Raw genomic sequence first — 22058 nt, forward strand, 5'->3', positions numbered from 1 at the left:
GAATTTTGAAAGCTCCATTAAAAACAACTTCAGAGGCATGCTAATCCCTACCTGATTCACCATGCTGCCTGACAAGTGCTTTCTCTGTCCCTCTCCGGCCCTACCCCTTCTGCTTCCTCAGGAAGCATCTCACTGCTGTCTGCCTGGCCCTGTCCCCTGCAGCCATCTCCACTGCCTCTTCACAAACTCCATGTTATTCTGAATAACAGCACATTAGAAAAGGGTGAGGCTGGGGCAAAGTCACTGGCCAAAATTACTCCATCAGTCTCTTAACACGTGTGATTACATAGCCAAGGGTCTCTGGCCAGAGACTTCAAGTCCACCTTATTTGATATTTGCAAAAACCCTTCAAGAATCTGGATGTTTAAAACAGAATTTGAGCCTTGGAGAAGAGTTACACACAGAGAGTATGTGTTCATGCGTGAGGTGCCTTAAAATAAATTCTCAACAATTAACAAAAAGCTCAGATTTTTGTCTAATATGGCCTCTAACTGCTGCTACAGAAATTGAAAACAGTTACACATCCAAATCCTGTCTCCCATCTCTTACTATACTAAGATACAATTGAGTATCCTAAGTTATATATATATATAAGAATACTAAGTGTGTAAGTATACTAAGTGTGTAAGTATACTAAGTGTGTAAGAATACTAAGTGTGTAAGAATACTAAGTATATATATATATAAGTAATACTAAGTATACTATACCAAGCCCTAACTAAGGTGAGTTTGCTGTATCCAACTAAGACCTTACCTTAGCTCAGCTCTTGTAATAATGTTTCAAGGTTAAACACAGTTCAGAATGCGCAAGGCAATAGCATTTGTATGGAACAATGTGACCCTCCCCAACACTGACACAATATGCCAAAGCATAGTGTTGCACAAGGTGGACCTCTTCTGGTGAGGAGCTTGTGCTCCAAAACACCTGGTTCCATTAGCCCTGGCTAAGCAGAAGCCTACAGGGATCACAACATGATACAGTTTTGTTTCAAGGTAACTAAGCACATGCAGGGGAGCAGCAAGTCATAGAGAAACACACACAGGGAGCGCTTACCTCCAAGAGCGTCAAACTTTCATCCTTCAAAATGGTTCTGGGAGGTGCAATAACTGAAGTTAAAAAACAAGTTACAAAACAGGACCACCCAAGAAGCAAAACAATAAATACAGCAGCTATGGGAGGGATTGCTGCTTATTAAAGCAGTGACGCATTCACACTGCCCACACAGGCTTCTTGCTAGGCAGAAGCACAACGTGCCTGAGTGAGCAGGTTACACCTTTGCACTCTGAGGCTGTATTTAGGGAAGAAATTCTTCCCCGGGTGCCTCAAGGCATCAAAAGATCCCATATACACCACAGCTAGGAACAGGCTTTGTAAAGTAAGGCCAAATATTACCAACAGCACACTCACACAAGTAAAATGGCAACTCTGCATCTGCAAGATGGCTTCTTACAAAGGCTCTCAAAATGCCAACTGTGGAAAAAAGAAAGAAAGGTTTGCTGAACTTCTTCAGATGCAGGGAAAAGAGGATACCCTGTAACAGCCTCTACAATGGCTGCTGACTGCCTTTTCCTTAAAAGAACACTTTTACTACTACAAATATCCTGAACAAAAAAAACACCAAAACCCCCCAAAACCTCCCAAACAAAGCTGGACTGGTTGCTCCCTAGGCAAAATTTAAGGATGCCAGTGAAGTTCTCCTAGGAAATCCAACAGCAGCTGTAAAATTTGCAGAGCTCAGCCAGGTGAGACTCTGCTAACTAATTATTAGTTCTTGTTCCATGCAAAAGTACTAAAAACAACCCCCCTCACTGTGGGTAAGCATCAATGCCAGCAGAGAACAAGGGGATCTCCACCACAATAGGAAGAGCTACTTGGTGTATGGTCTGGCCACCTTTTGTGAACTGATAGAGGCAGAAAGGTTCATCTCATTATTACAGTAGGTAAAGCTTCTTTTTCTTCTTCCTGGTTTGGGGGTTTATTTCAGATCGGGACAAGGGAGTGGCACTGGTTTCATAGAGGAAGTGTTCAAACTCATCTCAGTAACACACCATTCGACACAAGCAACAAGATATCAGGGGGGACAGTTTCCTAACTGCAAGTATTTTCCCATCAGGTGGGCTGACAGTCTCAGCCAAGTAGCCCTGGAAATAAACTCCCCTTAGTTAAGTTAATCCCTCCAGACTCCTCATCCCATTCAGGAACCCTGTAAGGATAGTGTAACCAGCTACTGCTGCTTTTCCAGAGCAGTATTACTTCCCTGGACAGCAGAAAAATCTGTTCAGAGCCATGCTCTTCTATCATGATCAGTGGTGAGGTGTTAGCTGCAGCTACATAGACTGGAGACTGAAGACTGCTCTTACCAGTTTCACTAGGATGGAAGAACCCCTGTAGAACATAACGGTCTGGAAAACGGACTCTCAGCACCACCTAAATCAAAGGCAAAGCACATCAGGTGAATTATTATGGCGGTTCTGTAACATCTCTGCTTGGCTTAGAAATTGTAAGGATTTTGAAACATCTGGAACAAAATCAAAGGAGATAGATTGCCCGCACCCACCCGTGTCACTACAGGACAGCTGATTTTATGTGGCACAACTGTTGTGCAAATCCCACAAGCAATGAACAGGGACAGAAATTTGAAGTGTCTTCCTGTAAGTAGCTCAAGGTCCTGTTATCACAACTGATTCCCAAAGTTACTCAGCCCCTGAGCCTGGACTAGCCAGAGGGACTGGGAAAGAACAAAGGCTACCTTTGGGTAACGCTCTAACTTTTCCTTTAGCTGAGCCTCCCTCAAGGATTTTGTCATCAGTGGAGCTTCTTCCAGGCGTTTCCTAGATACATGGGAAGAAGACAAGCTGTCACTTCTGTAACCAGCAGGGTTGATGAGAATGCTCAACTGTTCCATGTCTCCCTCTCAGCATTTTCCCAACCTTCTATTCCAGAATCTCATATATAGAACTACTGAGCATCAGCCACGATACTATATAACATTAATGTACAAGTTTAAAAATAAGTTCACTAGAGCAGATGCCAGAGAAGTTATTAAGAAAAGCACAGGAATGTTTGCTTACAGTACCCAAGAAGAGATGGAATTATTAATTACTCCAGGGAGCAAGAAGAGCTACTGAAGCTGTAAAACAATGTTAGCAGAAGAAATTAATGGGTATTAGCTAGTAACAGGGAAACAAGAAGAGAAGTTTCAGATCATTCAAGAACTGGCAGTGCAGACTGATGTCTTAAAAGGAGTAGTGGGTGAAAACAAAATTTAAGATGAAACAACGAGTTCAAGAAAACAATTATATATTTTCCTGTAAGTGAAGAAATAAGCTTAGACCAAACAGATTCCATGCTCAGCTTTAGTCTTTCTTCCTTGCTCACACTTAATTCTGAATAATCAATTTATGAGGCTAGATTCTGGTGAAACATTTGATCTTGTAATTCTGCACAACCATTTACAAGTTAATATCTTACACATATACAATTCGAAGTATCTTGGGAATAGCTGCTGAACAAAACAAGTATAGACTTAACCAAGCATGCCCAGACTGTCAGCTGGTACAGCATATCCCAAGATGCTCTGGAAGTGCTAGCTCCATTCCCTCTTTGTGTACCAAATGCTGATCCACATAAATTCCCAGCTCTTCATAAAGTCAGAATTAAATTCTAATTGCATTTAAAATACTGCACTGTGTCCAGCCAGTTTTTGCTAAGACTCACTAGCTGAGATCAGAAGCCAACTGGTATCAGATTCATGTGTAACTTGCTTTTATTTTTACCTTTGTCTGTGAGTGGCATATGCATTACAAGCATCAGCAAATTTGGAAATTAGGTCTTTTTTGGGTTTTTTTTTTTCAGGGTGCTGTATTCCAGTAACCCCCAACCAAATGATCCCACCTTTGTACCACTAAATACTCTAGACCTACACATCACGGAATTTTCAGGCCAATCTGTGATTTCATGTGGATTTCAACAGCCTTTAGGGAAAAAAAATCAGCTCTAAGTATGAAGCTTAACTCAGACTTGGTTAGAGTGTGAAGCAGGACTGTCCCATAGTCTCAGAGATTGCTTGTAATGTTTAAAGGAATGTTATGACCTACTTGAAATCACATACATTCATGAAATTGATTTCGTCAGGAAAATACAGACAGCAAAATGCTGCTGTGATGGGGAGGCTAGTTTATCTTAATCAGAGTTTTTAGCTCAGAAGTGGAATAAGAGTAAAATCAAGAAAATTTGACAGCAAGCTACTTGAACAGTGAGATGCGTAGTTAGTCCAGCTTCCTATACTTCTTCCCCTTCTTTGTGTGTGTTCCAAACATTCTCATGTCACTAAATTTCATTTCACTTTATTTACATTTAAGTAATGTCTCAAAGTTGGTCTTTTCTGTTAAAATATAAGGTACTTCTTAATGGCTGAAAATGCTACTAGTTACTACTGTAGTCACTGAGAGTTATTCCTATGAAGCTGGATTATTGTATTATTTTTTTTGGCCATCAAAAGTTACAATTTCTATTCATTTCATTCTTAATAAAGTTAATGTAAAGTCAGTTCAAAACAGATAGCATGAGCTCGCTGCCACTTTGGGCCTCTAGCAAGAGTACATCTCACTATAAAGCCAGTGGCTTCTCTTTCAGAAGAACAGAGAAGGAAAGAAGTAAAATATGGTGGGGTGTTAAATGGCTTTGAGTAACTCCCTGAAATGCAAAACACAGGAAAGAATTTTTCTTCTAATCCTTTCTCAGTGGGAGCCCACCCTCATTTGCCTGCGGTTCTCTGATAAACACATCAGACCCACAGACACTTTGTGATGGAAATTTCAACATCCACATGAAAACGTTATCACATGCACAAGTGCTCAACTGATTCACACAAAAACATAGGTCCTATCACAGCAACAGAACATAGCCCTTAAACTCAAACGGCATAAAAGGCAGAGATTTGCAGTGCTGATCATTAATTCATTAATTCCACACCCAGTAACTTATCTACAAGCATTTACTCAGAGATCACAGCCAGCTATAGGCACACAGTGTCACTCTGCTCAACAAAAGCAAATGGAGCAGTCTCAACTAGGCAGCAGGATGGGAACTTGCCTCTCACTCTGCAGCTGTGCCAAGCGTTTCCGCACATCATCCACTGTGACTTCAAAAAACTCATCAGGAAGCTCTTCTGGGGCAGCAGGAAGTGGTTCTAGAAGGTCCAGGTGACATACAAGTGGTTCTCGGTCTACAAGCTACAAAATAAAAATGAGTTTCAATTAGTTTCAAACGCATGGCTGTGCTTATGCTGTAAGGATCCTGGAAAAAAGGGAAAAGGCCAATATTTGTAAACTGGTGTGGAAAGCACGTCAGTAGGATCAGACTAATGATACAGAGGTTGGCAGTGTTGTCATTCTTTATTGTTGATAAAGCATGGGGCACAACTCCTCCCAGCAGGCAGCAGCAACCTATTGTCAGAGGAGTCACAGCCCAGCAGCGAGCTGCTCTCCATCATCAGTGTAGGAAGCCTAGAGTAGTACCCTCAGCAGTCATCTAATGTAAGAAGAGATAACTCCCTTCCAGGTAGTGCCTGTAGAATCCCTTCACTTACAATACAGTATTTTGCAGCTGAACCATATTCCTAGCTAGTTACAAGCTCATTACAAGTACTCAGGAATCACTCCTGTCCCAAAATCATAAGCTCTCTTTGCTCTACTCCAAAAATTTTCTCAGTACATAACCACTTCCTGACCATTCTACAACTTACAGAGGTGTCATACTTCATACTACAGAATATAAGCTGCCCAACTTTTTACCTGCCGTGCACTCCTGTCTCACATTGTATCTTCTGTTCTCTTTGCTTCACATCCTCTTTCCACAGAATCAATGGCACTAGTTCCCAACCAGGGTTTACTCCATTTCATCTCACTCTGGAGAGCAATGCTGTGTTTTGGTTAAGGCAGTTTCTGACCTGAGTTCTCTGAACTGAGTCACTGCAGGGTTTCATTGTACATGTTGCAAACTTTTAACTTGGCTTCCAGACTGCAGGAAGCTCCCCTGGATGGTGAAACGCCTTTTGCTTTGTACTTACAAAGTACTTAGCACTGAAATCAGCTGTTGATGCAGGCAAAGTGAGCAGATGGGAGGAACAGTTCACTGAATGTATTAGCTACAATAAAGGCACTTAATCCATTCCTCAGCAATTTTCCCTATGCTGCAGGTGCCGAGCAAAGGCCGCTGGAGCAGCACACAGCCTTCAGCCAGCCAAGATACCTCTTACCAGTGCTGCCCTGCCCAGCTCCCCCTTCCAGAGCCCCGCATGTCGCAGTGGGCATTGTGAGGGCAAACCCTAAGGACAGGGTCCTGGCTTAGGATTGTGGTCACACTTATTAAAAAAAACAACAAAACCCAACACCAAGACCCACAACCCCTGCAAACCCCAAGCCAAAACCCCCCTCCACCCTCCCACCCTAGGAGACAAACAGCATCTGCAGTCTCTGAAGGGAGAACATTATGTGTCCCTCCCAGTTTAGAAGAGATTTGAGACTGGCTACTATCCCTTACATCAAAAGCAGCACCTGTGTCAGTATGTGAATGTAAACCACTACCAGAGTCGAATACACAAGAGGTAGTTACACCTATTGGCTCTTGAACAATTCAAGCTCTTTAAATCACATTTAAGCACACAGCACTTGAAAAACAAGCAGCAGGAGCACTGCGGCTGCAGCCGCTGCAGGGAAGCAGCCCATGGTGGAAGAGCCCCACAAGCACAAATACTCTGACAGTTAATACAGCACTCCCACGGAGTCAGCTGCCAGCCTAACCCCAGGCTCTATGAACAAACCTGATGCTCATTTCTTCTCCCTTTATTCCCTCATATATTCTTTCAAGTCTCCCACATGTTCCATCCACTCTCCCTTCCCCCAGGCACAGGCCCCTTGGGAACAGGAGTCTCCCTCAGTTGTCAAAGGGACAACACAAATTACAAGGCAATGTTCACTCTGCTGTGGGCACTAAAGGGTAATTTGAGAAATTAAAAGAGGAGGTTGTGTGGGTGGGACCAGGGCTACTTTTAGAAAGTTGAGCAGGGTCAGCTCTAACCAGCGGGTGAAGGAGCCTTATTGCAGCTTTCCTGGGGCCGGGGGGATGCCCAGCGCTGCGGGAGGGATCCTGAGCACACAGAGCCTCCCCCTGGGAAAGGGGCTGTTGCACATTGGTCACAGCTGCTGCCCACAGCTGCTCCAGTAAGGCCAGAGGAGAATCAGTTGGGGCTCCCCAGGACTCAGGAGTACTTCAATCTCCTCAAATAGGCTGAAGTTTCATTTCATTCTGAACAGACAGACTGAAAATAGACAAAAACCAAACAGACTGAGCAAGACTTATCCTATGATCCTATGGCATGTTGTGAAGGGTGCTGGGATACAATGGAGAGAATTTCAGTGTCTGCATTAGCAAATCCTAAACTTAGCATTTAGTATTGGCTCTAGCAGGCACTTTAGCTAATCCTAACAGCAGCAGGATTCCACAGGAAAAGCATCAGTCACTGCCCAAACCACAGTAGTAGCTAAAGACTTCAGCCAAGACATCAGAAATCACGAGATAGCCAAAGATAGACATACATTCCAGTCCTAAGCATTCACCCCTCTTCCTTGCTGCGGGTGTACTGCTCCAGACCACTGCACTGTTACAAGTGTCACTCAAGCCTCACTTTCCACACACTATCATTCACCAGATGGGTCTCCTTTGCCAAAAAGGTACTAAAATGGGCAGTCAGGAACCCTCCCTCTACAGCCATTCCCCAGCCAAACAGAACTACCTAAGTGACATGATACAAAATCCACTACTTCCCAGACGTAAACACTCATTCCTGACTCCAGCTTACATCCAGCCAGATGTCCCCATACATCCCCTGCAGCCTACCTGTGCTGGCCCTGCACAGACACACACTCCTTGAGCTCCAAGTGTGTTACTTTATTCGCTTTCCCAGCCAACACCAAATGCTGGTATCGTAATTTCCAGACCAAGACAGGCTACCTATCAACTATTTAACATGAAGAAACATACTTTCCTGTATAGAAGGAGCAGATCTGTCCATGTCTAACCACACCACAAAAAAACCCAAACCATCACAATTAAGAGTAAGAATTTCCTAACATTAAATGTTCAGCTAACCCCCAGGATCAGAGTGAGAATTCTGCAGACAGCTTTAATGAGTGAGGGTTTGGGAAGATAATTCAGGTATTTTGAGATTGTTTTTCAGAGTTTCTGCAACTCAATTACAAAAGTACACAATGGGGTCTGATCAGAGAAGGGCAGCACAGTGTCTACTAAGCACTGCTTAGCACCCAAAAGATCTCTGATCTGAGGATGCAGAGGCTGCCACATCATATCACCATCATATCTCTTCTGCCATGTATTTGCACCCCATGTAATTTGCATCCTACATCCTTACAGATATAAGAAACACTCTTCAGAGAGAAAAAGGAACCCATCCATTCCTACTGCTTTACCAGTGTCTCCTTCCCTGGAGTCCAGCCATCACCCTGTTTCTTTTTCTTCATCCATTACCATTTGCTAGCTGAGGTATTCCAATTAGGCCTTTCTCAATCTGAACCTTCTTTTAATGTGTCACCAACAATCTTAAAGCACAGGCAGAACCTGAAAACTACCTTCCCATGGCGATTACAAAAAGGAGGCTCTAGGTGCACCACCCTGATTTCCAGCCCACATCCCGGCTTTCTGCAGCCACGGCCAAAGGTAACCACCTCCTGTCACAAACAGCAGTTTCTACCTCCCATTACTTAACTCTGGAGGAAAGCAAGCTCTGCATTTTGCTGGCATGTTTCTGTCAGAGATACCTTTCAGGAGCCAAAGATGCTGCGTAACAGTTTGTTCTTCATTGTTCAAAGTCTCTACCTCTATTACCAAGGTTGAGATGCAAGGTACTTTCTACCAGCAGGCTGAAGCCATCTATTCACACCAGTGTCTACCAGGCAGTCTAAGTAACTGCAGCCTCTGTGATAAAGCAAGTGCCAGGAGGAATGCAGCTCACTGGATGGTCACCACCCCAGACCTAGGGAAGCAGGGAAGCTGAGGAAAATGTCCATGTGAGTTTAAGTGAAGCAGTGGCAACTGTGTGTTCCACAGCAGCAAGCTCTCGCTGGAGACCCACCTCCTACCCACTACCTCAGGGAACTCTAATCTCATGGGGAATCTGGTGTAAAGTTACCTTCTAATAATTAATGTCCTGACATCAAAGTCAGCACGCAGCTGTCTGTAAACCATCTTTAGCCCAAGAAACGAAGGGACGCCAGCACAGATTTTATCCAGCCTCTCTCTTCAGCTTCAAAAACCACACACAGGCAAAGCATTAATGGGAAGATTCTTTTACAAAAATGGACCTTTGATGTTTAAAAATAATTTGTTTTGTTTTGGGTTTTTTCCTCAGGACTGAAAAGGGACAAAAAGCAGATGCCATGTGGCCAGCCCTGCTCTGCTGTAGCTGCTGAGAGCAAGGAGAGTGGAGGATGGCAGGAACAGAGGAGGGAACAAAATGTAATCAATCAGCAGCAAAAGCACCAGAGATCAAAGGGCTTGAAAGCAGCCGTCAAAATCACATGCTGTTTAACACAAGGGCAGAGCCCCCCCAACAGAATCCGCAGCTGCTTCCAAAGCTGCTCTCACACTGGAAGGGAGGCTGGCTCCAGAAGTGCCTCCGAGTGGTTTGAACTGGACTGCAACCCCCAGGCAGATGCTGGATTATAACAGTCCTCAGGCCACCACTGTACAGCTCTGTGCCCAACAAGCTGTAGCCAGTAAAATGATGAAATGAGTTCTGTCTCTCCTGCCAACATACGAAGAAGTACAGACAACAGGACCAGTAAAGAATCCCAGCACAAACCCTTTCACTGCTTCTTTTCAGACACAACTGAAACTCCTCCTTTCCTCCCCATAGGCAAGAGTGCAACTGAAGCAAGCAACACATTAGACTGGACAAACCACCCAGCCTACCATTCAGGGCTCCATGCGCAGGGTCTGTTCCCAAAGGTTCAGCAACACTGATGAGGTGGACCCAAACGTGTTTCTAATACACAACAATTTTCACCACTGGGTTGGCAAAGCTTCCTCCTGCTACATTTGTAACTGCTCCAGAGTCCTTCCAGGGCCTGGCTTCTGCTCCTGAACAATTCAGAAACTCATCAAGAATGAACTGCCACCACAAAGAAATCAACCAAGGCAGAATCTCCACATCAACATGAGAATATACACAAGAGTCTTGCTAAATTCCTCCTGGATCAAGGTCCCTTTGAACCTCATCAGGCACTCTTTCTTTCTACCTAAGGCTTTCCATTGTTAAATCCCAAGGCTGTATCAGAACCAGAGATAAACACAAAACTCTGATTCTAGGAGGTCCTAAAGAGTGGGAAAACATGAAGGGGATCTCTGAATGCTAAAGCCAACCATAGTGATGATATGTACAGTGAACGGACAAGAGAAAGAGCTGCTCACAGAGAAACCAGGACATGAAATTCCCAATGCACAACAATGTGGAGTAAGGTACAAATTTAAAGCCTCCTGTAGCTCATTTTATGCTGCCTGCCAGACATCCCCAACCTTGCTGAAGGCATTCAATTCCATATGGCTGCCCTAGAGAAAGCCTACTTAACAGCATTAAAACGCAATCCTGTGCTGGCATCACAGCACTCTTAAGCCATCAGTTCTGGTATCTCTACATTGGCTAAAGCATTTTTAAACAATACAGTTTTACTTCACAGACACCAACAATGAAACGAGATGTTCAACTGTCTTGCTGGAAAAAGGGTCAGAAAGAGGTAGACTTTATTTAAGCAGCAGGATATTTAAAGCAAGACAGAAAAGACTTTTATATGCAAGCAGAAATACAGAAGGAAAAGGATGGAAGCTTTCTGCTTCATCTGCAATACTATGAAAATTAGACACACAGAAGGGATGGGACTGGACTAAAAGAAAATGGTCTAGGCCTGTTTGTTTGGGATTTTTTTTCCAAGTATTGAACTCTTAGCAAGTGAGATGCAACCACAGCTGAAAAATTATATTCCTAGCTCTATACCCCTTTCATTCTACCACGTGTCACTGAAAGAGTTAAAAGGTAAGTCAGAGTGACCACAGGCAGAAGGAACTCTGAGGAAGCAGATGTTAACAACTGTCAGCATGGGATAATGCTTTTACAGTGGCTTTACTATGGATTTCTGTGTTCCACAGAAAGGCTCAGATGAGAAATCAGAGCACACCTTACAACCTACATGAATCTCTGAACATGTTTTCAGATCTTCAAAGTCATGGAATGAAGTTGCAACAACCCTATTAAGACCACTTCTGCTCCTAGGACAATCCTACAACAAGCTACAAATGTTATCCCTTTCCAGATATAAAACTAGCAAGCTTGTACCTTCCATGTGATCTGGGAGTTCAGTCAGTTACGATAAGCAGTAAGCACCTTCAGAGTATTACAAAACACAAGTCTGGTGACATCTAGTTCTGCCAAGACATCTAACTCCATATTATAGGGAAAAAGCCTTAAGTATGGAAACATCTTTTTCCTTGTAGGGGTTCAGCCTCAAGCAAGGCAGGATAAAAAAAGCCCTCATTGCAAACAAGTTTTCCCTTACCTGTTCTTGCTCCTTTTGCAGTTCTTGGCTGTTCTTAGACTTCTTTGGCTTAGAAGGGCCTCCAGGGCTAGAAGTTGTTGTTGGCAACACTGAAGATGACGTATCTAACCCAAGAAATGGTGCAGCTATAGAAGAGTCCCCCAGACGCTGTCCATCTCCAGAAAAAGGGACAAATGGGGTCGACTCAGGCTCTGAGGAAGGCCACAGCTCCTCCAAGGTGGTAGGAGATTCTCTAATTGAGTCTTGCTTGTCTGTGCAGCTGTTTAAAGACATGGCCACATCCCCATGGTCCAAGTCCTTTGGGAATGTGTTTGCTTGAGGTAGGGGAACATCCTCTGCTCCTTCACTTGAGTCTTGCCTCACTGTCAACTCATTACACTGCACCGTGGCACCCACAGCTTCCTCCTGACCAGATGAACTGCATTTCTTCATGACAACTCTTAGAGAAGACATGAAAATGAATAAATACGAATCCATTTATCCTAACAGTACTTCCCTCCCCATTCCCAACATGACCATGGCATAAAGACAGCTAGACTGAAATATCCCCTAATATAATGATCTGCTGCTTCCAGACACTCACAAAGAACAAGCTCTAGTTGCTCTGAAGTTAAGGGTGGGGGACAGGGGTTTGCGCAAAAAAAAAACCCACCAGAACAGGAACTACCAACTCCACAGGAAGAACTCTGGCTTCCAGGAAAAAGCAGCAGTGAGTCATAAAGCACAGCTTCCAATCGCTCCTGCCTCCGGGATATAAAGCAAAGAACTGGCTAGATCACAGAAAGGCTGTCATTGTCCCCTACCTCACCCTCCCAGTCAGCAGGAGGCATTGCAGGGACTGGGAGGCAGGGAAGAATGAAGTGGTAGGCAACTGCCCTCTCAGAAAGATTTTTCACTTTGAATTGTCTGTTCCACTCACAGGAAAGAAGAAAAAATAAATAAATAAAGAGGAAGAAAGAAACAAACAAGCTCCTTTAATGTGCACATGAGGGTCAGTGGCAGCGGCTGCAGCTGCGGGGAGCACATCTGGGCAGCAGTTTCTGATAAAAAGCAAATGCAACAATCCAGAGCTGTGTGACTGTCATTCCTGAGCGCTGTTTGGTTGTCACTGCTGAGCTGTCTGTTTTCACTCTGAGCTCTTTCTCTTGGGGTCCCCCCCCCAGCCTTCCTTTTTTTTTGTTTGTTTTTTTTTATTTTAAATAAAACAAATTCACCCCCAGAGTAAAAAGATAAAAATAGAGCTCAAACTTTGCTCCTCCCAACCTGACGATGGCGCTGCCTCCAGTCAGGCCAAGTGACTTCAGCGTTGTCTTCTCTAGGGCGTTTTTTCCTGCGATCTGCAACAAAACCAGAGGGAAGTAATTGTGGCAGCTGCCTCCCGGAGAGGGTGTGTAAAGTGCTCTTTCTAGAACGAAGCCTGTATCCAAACAAACATCACACAGCACCAGAAACAGCACAAAACACACTCTGCAGCTGGAAATGAGATCAGAATGCATCTGTATTCACCTGTACTGCTGTACCAAATTAACTGCTTATTAAATGATGTGAAGGGAAGACGACCTACATATTCTTTCATCCCATACATCCATCCCACTCAGATCCAACCTCAGCAAAGCATTATTTTCATGTCAGAAGTTAAATCACTGGCAACATCTCAGAGCTGACAGACAGACAATTTCATTACGTACACCTCCCATGTTTGTAACGACCTGTTCCAGAATAAAGATGATCTGTTCACAGAGGTCAGTGGGAAGTGAAGGGACAGCTAGGGAGAGCAAATTCCATAATATACACACACAAAATATTAAACAAAACATTAATAGCAAAAGATCAAAACACAGAGAAAAGCAAATATTTATTAAAATGAAGCCACTGTTTTGATTCAAGCTTTAAAAGAAGTTGGAAAGAAAAACACAAACAGGTCATTGAGCTCATTTTATGGGCTCAGAGGTCTAAACAGCCCAGTGTTACGTTCCAAGAGAGCTTTTTTCCATACAGACACGTCATGCTTTGAAAAGACCAACATTTTTCTACTTCCCCTCTCAAGAAAGTTCAAAAGAAACACTTTCCAGGTTGGAAAGCAGAGCTGAGGTTTCTTTATTTTTTAGGGACAGAAGGAGGAGAGACAGTTAAGATGACTTTGCTGACTTACCTCATCTCTCATGTAAACACAGACCGGAGAGAATTCACCATGTTGTTCCATAAACTCCCTGCAGTAAAAAGCAAAATACTGCAGCACCTGTAGACCAGCCTACTGCCCCCAAAACCAATGCACAGTAATAGCAAGAAGTGCTGTTAGCTAGCAGCCCTCTCCTCCACGTCCCATGACCCACAACCGTCACACAGAATCAGTACTAGACATTATGTAAAGAACTTGCTCCAATGCATTCACTGTTCCTTAAATGCAGCCCTGAAAGCTTAAAACCCAAGTAGAAATAATTAAAGTTAGCTCTGAAATTAGCTGCTCCTACCAGATAAATTTGAGCACATCATTCTTCATGTGCTTTAATACCCATTCTGGATCACAATTCAGTAATACTTGCTCTTTTTAATCCATTCTCTAAGTTAAGAGTTACCAGACTTTAGACTGTACTTGTCTTGAGGACAGGTCAGTTTCTTTCCATGTGTGCATCACAACAAACAGAATGAAATACTGTGAATTGAATGAAATGAAGCAAATCAGAGAAATGAAAGCTTGAACCTCAAGTTGCCTGTCTATCAGGAAAGGTGGATGATTACCATTTACGAGGAGAGAACCAAGGTAAAATGGAACACACGTGCTCATCACGCAGACCCATAAGAGACGAAACCACTTTGACTTCCACAACCTAGTTTAATTTACCTTCCAAAACTGCTTTCTGCTTCAATCCAAAAAACAATTTGGATTGAAGAGTCTTCTAAAAATTTATTGAAAATATCTGACCTTAATGAATGATACCACAAAGCAGCAAAGAGACACAGTCATTGTCAAAACTGTCTTCAAGTGTCCAAATTGCAACTGCTTCTATATAGAACAGCCTCAGAGCTGCTGAAGCTGCCAGCCAGGCAAGAGTGGGAGACAGAAAAGCAACAGTTCTCCCAGGCCTCCTGCTAAAAGGGTATACAATGCTTGTGCCCTCAACCAGTCTCTGCAGAACAGACTCCAAGCAAAGATCCCCCAGAGACTTATTTTTCTATAACTCTTGGAAGCCAGCAGGCTCCTCCTCCAGCTGCTGTTAATCCGTTACATGCATTCACTGAGGCAAGCACACACATCAAACACACTGTCATTTCTTTGATGTGATGTTCTTCAGAAGGGGAACGGCAAGCAGATTAGATTCCTTCATGTAGTGATCTGACAGGGCCTGTAAACATCTTGTGCAAGGACTGCCACACGCTGAGAGGAGGAGCAGCCTTACAATAGCTTCCAGACCTTCTCCATACCCAATTAGCCAAGATGGACGCTGAAAACCCGGGGGAAATTCCAGTGGATTTAGAATACTTCCCCTCACGCACTTAGAGCAGCTGAGTATTCCAGGAAAAGGTCTCCAGTTGGAAAGTCAAAGGAAGGACTCAGCAAAAGGCAGCAACTAGCTGACTAGTTAGTCAACTGAGTCAATACGCTGAAAAGCAGCTCAGCCCAAGAAATCTATATGAATGGCTACAGATCCAGGTGGTTTGTGACTGTCTGAGGCAGCATCTTTGCTGCTTGCTGAACTTAATCAAAAGTTTGCAAAGTCCATCCAAACATCTGAGCTTCCAGGGGGCAGGGAAGAACAGCTGTGTCTTATGAGCTGAAGCTAATAATGCTTAGCATACTGCAGCACTTAAGAAGCTTAAAAAGAGCAGCATGTACATCAGCTATTAGTATTACAATAATCTGTACCAAAAAATAAACAAAAATCAACAAAAAAACCTCCAAAGGAGCAAAACTATATAAAAAGCTCAAAATCTTAATTTTATAATTCTATATAAATGCTTATAATTTTATTATTGAGAAATAAGCAGCAAATGCGTGAGAAAGCCACACAAAGGCTATTTGCCACTGTTCATAACTGCCACCCCCACCAATCTAGCAGTTCCTGAACTGCAATGAGCAGAGAGCACAAAGTAGGTAGTAAAGTACAAGAGGGCCCCTAAACACCTAGAAAAATTGTACCTCCTTTTTTTCTACCTCTTTCCTCAATCAAAAGAAAAATCATTGTCTTCTCTCTAGTATTTACACCAAGACTGTCCCTTTTGACTTGGGTAAATGTCACAGGGTAGATGAGGTCCCTGACCATTAAAGACAAAGCGAATGGTAAGTAAGGCTCATTTGTACCACTTTAGTCAGTAGACTGCCTCATGCATTACCCCAAACTATGGTTTGATGCAACAACACGCTGAGTACAAAAACTGACATGCACCACTCCTACCCACCTGCTGCTTCCTCTTTTGGACCCTTGTTTCCAGACATGCTACACTTCCTGTCATAACTGCCTATGAGAGACAACCCTTAACTGGGTTAGAAAATTTAGCTATCTGAAAGATAATGTAGGGACAATAATATTTTTCAGCTGCATCAGCTATTTAAGCCAATTCCCTACAAAGCTGCAGAAACAATTTGAAGGGAGTTAGACAGGAGGGCAGGAGGTGAGCACTATCTCTTCAATCCCTTACTGCTATACAGAAGATGTTCCTGATCCAAACTCCCTCCCTTGGGCCAGCAGCACTAGTCATTCCTTTGACCTTGTTACAGGCAAGTCCTACTAAGCTAGCAAGAAAGGAACAGCACATCAATGGGAGGTTGGAAGAATTAGCTGCTTTACTGTGGAAACAGCTCCAGAGCAACTCCAGCCACACTATGCAAGCCTAACTTGATGAGCTAATGTCAGCCAGCTCAGCCCAGAACCATGGGTTTATGCTTCTTAGGATATTTCAATTGCAGTGTAGAACAAACAACTTTAAGTTTTCAGTTAAAGCAATTTATGCTAGTACACGTTTGTCTAGTACTAACACACACTCATCACCAGTCAATTACTACAGCTGCCAATCCAGTATTTTGCATCCTGTACCATAAAGATTGTGCTGATCTGAACCATACTGCACCATCAGCTTTACTATTGACCACTCATTTCACAGCTCTTCCAGCACCACAGCCTTGCAGACTTCCGAAGTTTTGACACAGAAAGCCACTGCCTCTTTATATGAGTATTTAATTGGTTGGAGAAACTAACAAAAATAGTTCCTATTTGCACAATAGCATAGCACAGCATTTGTACAAATGAGCAAGAGATTAAAATGCAACACAACAATTACTGGAAGGTGAGGAATGTAAGAGAAAGAACAAGCTAAAAATATAAAATCTAGGGGGGGAAAAGAACATTATCAAGAGAAAGGCAAAGCCAACTACCATAGACAAAAATGAAATTTGGAAATTCTGTCCAGAATAGAATGGCTGTCACAGCTTCAAGGCTTCATCTGCCAAGCCATGACAAAAATAAGAGAACTGTCTTTGGAGAAGAGTTTATTAGCTCTACATTTCAAAACAAAACAATACTTTTAAGTCAAACTAATGTAGACTGGACTCAAATAATAAGATTTATAACACCTGCATATATTCAACAATGTAAGACCAGAAATTCTTCCATTTAAACAGGACTTAATCAATCTTCTGAAGATTCCACATTAGCCTGCTGAAAGCTCCATATTTTCTTGAATAATCATAGAATCACGGAACAGTTCAGATTTGAAAGGACTTTAAAGCTCATCCAGTTCCAACCCCCTGCCATGGGCAGGAACACCTTCCACTAGAGCAGGCTGCTCCAAAGCTCGTCCAAACTGGCACTGAGCACTGCCAGGGATGGGGCATCATAATATATAAGTATAGTTTCTTCCTGGCCTTAGCAGTCCGTTACCAGTTCATGCCCTGAACAAGGAGTGCTACTCCAATACTAAAAAATAATGAAACTATGGAGTGTCAAATCTAAAAGAGCAAGGAAAAGGCAAACCTCTTGTGTGGTACATGAAAAACCACAGTCAAATAAATGCAATTTCTACAAATCCGCAGGACTTATCTGGATCACTGTAACTACAACTAAATACTGTCATGCAGAGTTACACCTAAATATGTATTTTCTCACTGTGTTGCTCACCTAATCTTTGCAAAATGGTTGAGAAGTTCCCACAAAGTCTGTTCACAGAGAAAGGTGTCTTGTAAACGGGAGCCATCATCCAACTGCAATGCGATCCGAACCTGTGGGAAAACACACTGAATTTATCTGAAAACTAAATGTAAACTTCCTTATCTTTACAACTTGTTTAGGTATTTCAGTGATCTGTAGAACCTGCTATCCAAAAAAACATGACCTCCTTCTAAACACTTCCTCCAGGGGATTACACTATTAAAAATGAAGAAGTGTATTCAAATGATTACTTTAGGAGTCTGGCATTTTTACCTGACTTCCCATTGGAATGGACAGCTCCTGAGCATGGAAAAGGCAATCCTTGACTATTAACCAGCTTTCCTGCACCTTCTTCCCTGACACATCCTGAACTGAAATGTATTCTGAGACAGGCCAATGCAAACGTCCCATTCAGTGTTTCTATGTGTCCCTACCAACAGTGTCAGTGCATCCTCTCACTCTGTGAGAGTGAGTGACACATGGGAACGCATGAGGGGGAGAGCAAGAGTGCAATGGGAAAAAACAGGCACCACACACTCCAGTGATCAACTGTGATTTCCTTGGTGGAATATGTTTGTCATCTGCCTCAGCTCCTACCAGTCCTTACAGGACTGCAAACTGTCATCTGCTGGAGACAGGAGTTTTTCTACATAAAGGGAACAGTGACATCATCAACAACTAGCCAACAGAACTAGTTGTTGTCATCCCACCATTAACACAACCTCCTGGTTTCTCCTATGCTGGAGACAAGTATTACATTATTCTCAGCTAGAGCAGAGTGATGACAGCTGACATCACCATTCTATAAGAATCCAGCCCAGAAATTCAGACTACCAGTTGCATCAGTTTCTGGGCAACAGTTCAAAGCTAAGCATGTCACGAAAGCCCTATTCAGTCAACTAGAAGTCTTTTTGCAAATCCCAGGCTCTATAAATAAGAGACCAATGCCAATTATCTTTTAAGTTTACAAACACATAAACAGAAGGTTAACAACTTTAACACTAGAACTGTAGTGATGGTACCCCTATATCACCCACCACCACAAAGGAGAATTTGTTCAACCTGTCACTAAAGAACTGTCTTATGGGAATTAATGATTTTTACATGTGAAAGAAATCCATCTACTTTAAAAAATATCAGGTTTGCTGAACAAACTCACAATTTATCCAAACCAGTGTTCTGGCTCTAGAGGTAAGACTGCTGCCAGTGACCACAGGAAAGCACACCTACTTCCATGCAAGTTATCTCAATAAAGAGACAATAACAAAAGGCACAGAACCAAATTCATCCCAACATTACTGCAGCCAGCCTGCATGATCAAGCCTACATCTCAGCTGCCATTGTATCAGGGCATAATACCAATGCCACCAGAGTCAGCTCTCATCACAGTTAACTGGCTGTTTTTAACTCCCTACAGTATTTGACATTCCCTGTAGCAGTGAATTCTTTTGGTCAGTTGTTCTGTACAAAGTGTTTTCTTATACTGTCTGTAAAATCCTTCCAAGTAGAATCTCTGCTCTTATTTTATGGGACAGCAACTCTGTTTAGACTTTACTCTTCACAAGCATATTTACTATATCTTCTCAGCTCCATAGAACAGCAACAAGCACTCCAAGGGAAACCTTGGAGTCACTTCTGTAGACTGTTCTGCTGAAATACAACTAAACCATAATAAGTTAAACTTTCATTGGCTCTTCTCCTTTGTGATCTAAAGCAGTGATCCCATGTTATAAACCTTCTCCTACAATGCACAGTCCTTCTCACCCCTTTCACAACTTTTTTAACTGAAAATTTTAAGCAGATGCTACCAGCTTGTGGTATTTTTTTAATGAAATATGTCATATGGAGCACAAACTTCTTTCTAAAACAAAGTTAGAACAAAACATTAGCACCAAAACAAAGTCCATGGAGGTTTTACAGAGAAAAATACAGACATTTGTGACTCCCCAAACTGCACTGCACACCCACAGTGAACTACAGCAGAGACTGCAAAACCTTTGTGCACTACAGAGTTCTCTACAGTGTTCATCAGTGTGTCTATGTGACAGGTACAGCAATTGCCTATGACAAAATACCACTAACACAATTTGACAGAGACATTGAGAGAGTAGCACTAATAGACCTGAAACTTCCTCAAAAAATGAGAAACTCCACCTGAGGAAGTCTGTAAGAAGAGAGATGACTGTCAGTGACAGACAGATTTTCATTCCCAGGCCACTTAAGTAAGACCATACACCATTTGTAGCACATTCAATGTTTATACTCATTAACACCTATGCATCATTTCAAAACTCATGTCTCCAGCTGTAAGAACGACATGCATCAAAGATTTTTAAACCTCCTAAACATGATAGTAATTCCTGCAGAACACAGCATCCAGAAGCTGTTTGCAAGTTGTACAAAGCAGGGACATTTGGCAACCCCTAAACACAATGCATGTCACAAAACATTCTAAAGCTGTGTGAATACACCATGAAGAGCAGTGCTGGGAAAGAAGCAAAAGAGAATCTTGTAAGAATGTGAGATTTAGTCAAAATCCAGAGGCAGACAACAGCAACAGAAATAGAAATTAGAAAATTTAACTGAGTTAGTAACTGAACTGCTGAGCAAAGTCATCAATGATGTTTAACTTCCTACACATTTATGACTACTAGTTTTTCATGTGCCCCAAAAGATCTCCCTATCCTCCACTTGCAGCTGGAACTCCATCAGCATGCAAACTGTAAGCAAAGACTTCCAGCTACTGAATTACCACTTTCCACCACACCTCAACCAGTCTTTGGGTGGTCTTCCACTCAAGCATTGGCCAAGTCTAACCATGCTCTTGCTCATGAGATCTGACATGATCACGTTCAGCAAAAGTGACAACTGAACTAATCGAGCACACTGCGAAAACCAACATACCATGTTTCCAGTTCCCACTCTATTAGAGACTGGCACCATCTCCAGCTTGGCATTGTTGGGCAGCCTGGCAAATCTCCACTGTAAAGAGAGATCCAACACGCTCCTCTGAAACCTAAACAAGAACAGAGCCCATGAAAACACCAGGAACCATCCTGTGTAACCTTCAGATCACTTCAGGGACTGACAACAACGAAAAGTCCAATTATTGAGCAAGATAATTCCTTGCAGGCTGATTAGGAGCCATAGAGCAGCATTCAGCAATGCAGAACTGGTAACTCAGAAAACAGTCCACAAAAAATTATTCTGCATATCAAAAAGCTGCAGTTTGTAGAGATCACAAATAAGATACTCAAATTTATGTTTCTCCTCAGGCTTTAAGAGAGAAACAGAACTGAATAGTCAAGCCTGGTGCTCAGTGTTAAATAAAAAGGTACTCTTTTTACTGCCACTCAAATAGCCTCTTGCTTATGATACCGTAAAAGATCAAGCCACAGGGTGCGACTGGAGCCCTGTCAGTCAGTGAGCTACAACTGCGGATGTGGGAAGACACCTCTGTGGAACTTACACAGCATCTCGGTATCTATTCAAGGAGCAAAGGGAACTTGGCACGGGGAAACCGGGAGAGGTTACCTGAACAAAATCCCTTTGCTGGAGAACAGCAGCCCACGGACCCTCTCTCCCCATGACTATGAGCATCCCCCTGAGCTCGGGGCCCGCAACCCCGGGCACCCCCCGTGGCAGCCCCCGCCCGGCAGCGCGCCGGGCCACGGGCAGGCCTTCGGCACCGGCTCGGCCCCTTGCCAAGGGCGCGGAGGGCGACTTCGACACCGCCGGGCCCGACCCTGTCCGGGTGCGCAGCCGCGGACCCACGCTGGGCCTCTGCCACCGGCGGCGCGGAGCAGCCCTCACTAGGGCCCGGGCAGAGCTGCCGCCGGCCCCGCTGTGACACTCACTTGAGGCCGTACTCCCCGGGGCTGCCGCCCTGCTTCCTACAGACCTCCTCGAGGATCTGCGGAGAGAACAGAGGCGTTACGGGCCGGGCCGGGCCTGCCGCCGCCGCGCCGCCGCCCCCCGGACCCACCTGAAGCAGCACCGTGCCGGGCCCCACCCGTACTGTGACCCGCCGCCCGCTGGGGGCCAGCACCGACACCGCGGCACCCCCCCCGCCCGCCGCCGCCATCTTCCCTCCCTCCGAGGCGCCGGCCCCGCGCGGTTGGGGCGGAGCTGGGCCCCGGGGCCGCCCCTGTTGCAGACCGCGCCCCGCCCCGTCGAGGAGCCGAGGCACCGGTCAGGCGGCCGCGGCGGGCGAGTCCCGGGCTGAGGGGGCCGGCCGGGGACTTCCGGGGCCTGGGCCTGGTTAAGGGTCAGGGCAGAGCCGGAGGT

At 43.9% G+C, this 22058-nt stretch overlaps 1 protein-coding gene across 2 annotated transcripts in view; it reads right to left on the reverse strand.

Annotated features, from left to right (window-relative positions):
* The window catches only part of ASPSCR1 (ASPSCR1 tether for SLC2A4, UBX domain containing), a 37410-nt gene extending 15555 nt beyond the window's left edge, over positions 1-21855 (reverse strand). The window contains exons 1-12 of one of the 2 annotated variants that reach the window (XM_005144204.3): positions 21757-21855; positions 21629-21684; positions 20676-20787; positions 17742-17842; positions 13781-13838; positions 12892-12965; positions 11629-12067; positions 5096-5235; positions 2751-2832; positions 2362-2428; positions 1409-1471; positions 1055-1107 (exon numbers count right to left, since the gene is read on the reverse strand). In XM_005144204.3, the coding sequence (XP_005144261.2) occupies positions 1055-1107; positions 1409-1471; positions 2362-2428; positions 2751-2832; positions 5096-5235; positions 11629-12067; positions 12892-12965; positions 13781-13838; positions 17742-17842; positions 20676-20787; positions 21629-21684; positions 21757-21855 (1344 nt within the window). The remainder of the gene's footprint in view (positions 1-1054; positions 1108-1408; positions 1472-2361; positions 2429-2750; positions 2833-5095; positions 5236-11628; positions 12068-12891; positions 12966-13780; positions 13839-17741; positions 17843-20675; positions 20788-21628; positions 21685-21756) is intronic. The other variant, XM_031044882.2, reaches the window with a different exon arrangement.
* Between the last annotated feature and the right edge of the window lie 203 nt (positions 21856-22058).

The sequence above is a fragment of the Melopsittacus undulatus genome, chromosome 11, assembly GCF_012275295.1.
Source record: "Melopsittacus undulatus isolate bMelUnd1 chromosome 11, bMelUnd1.mat.Z, whole genome shotgun sequence".
In the NCBI taxonomy this organism is placed as follows: domain Eukaryota; kingdom Metazoa; phylum Chordata; class Aves; order Psittaciformes; family Psittaculidae; genus Melopsittacus; species Melopsittacus undulatus.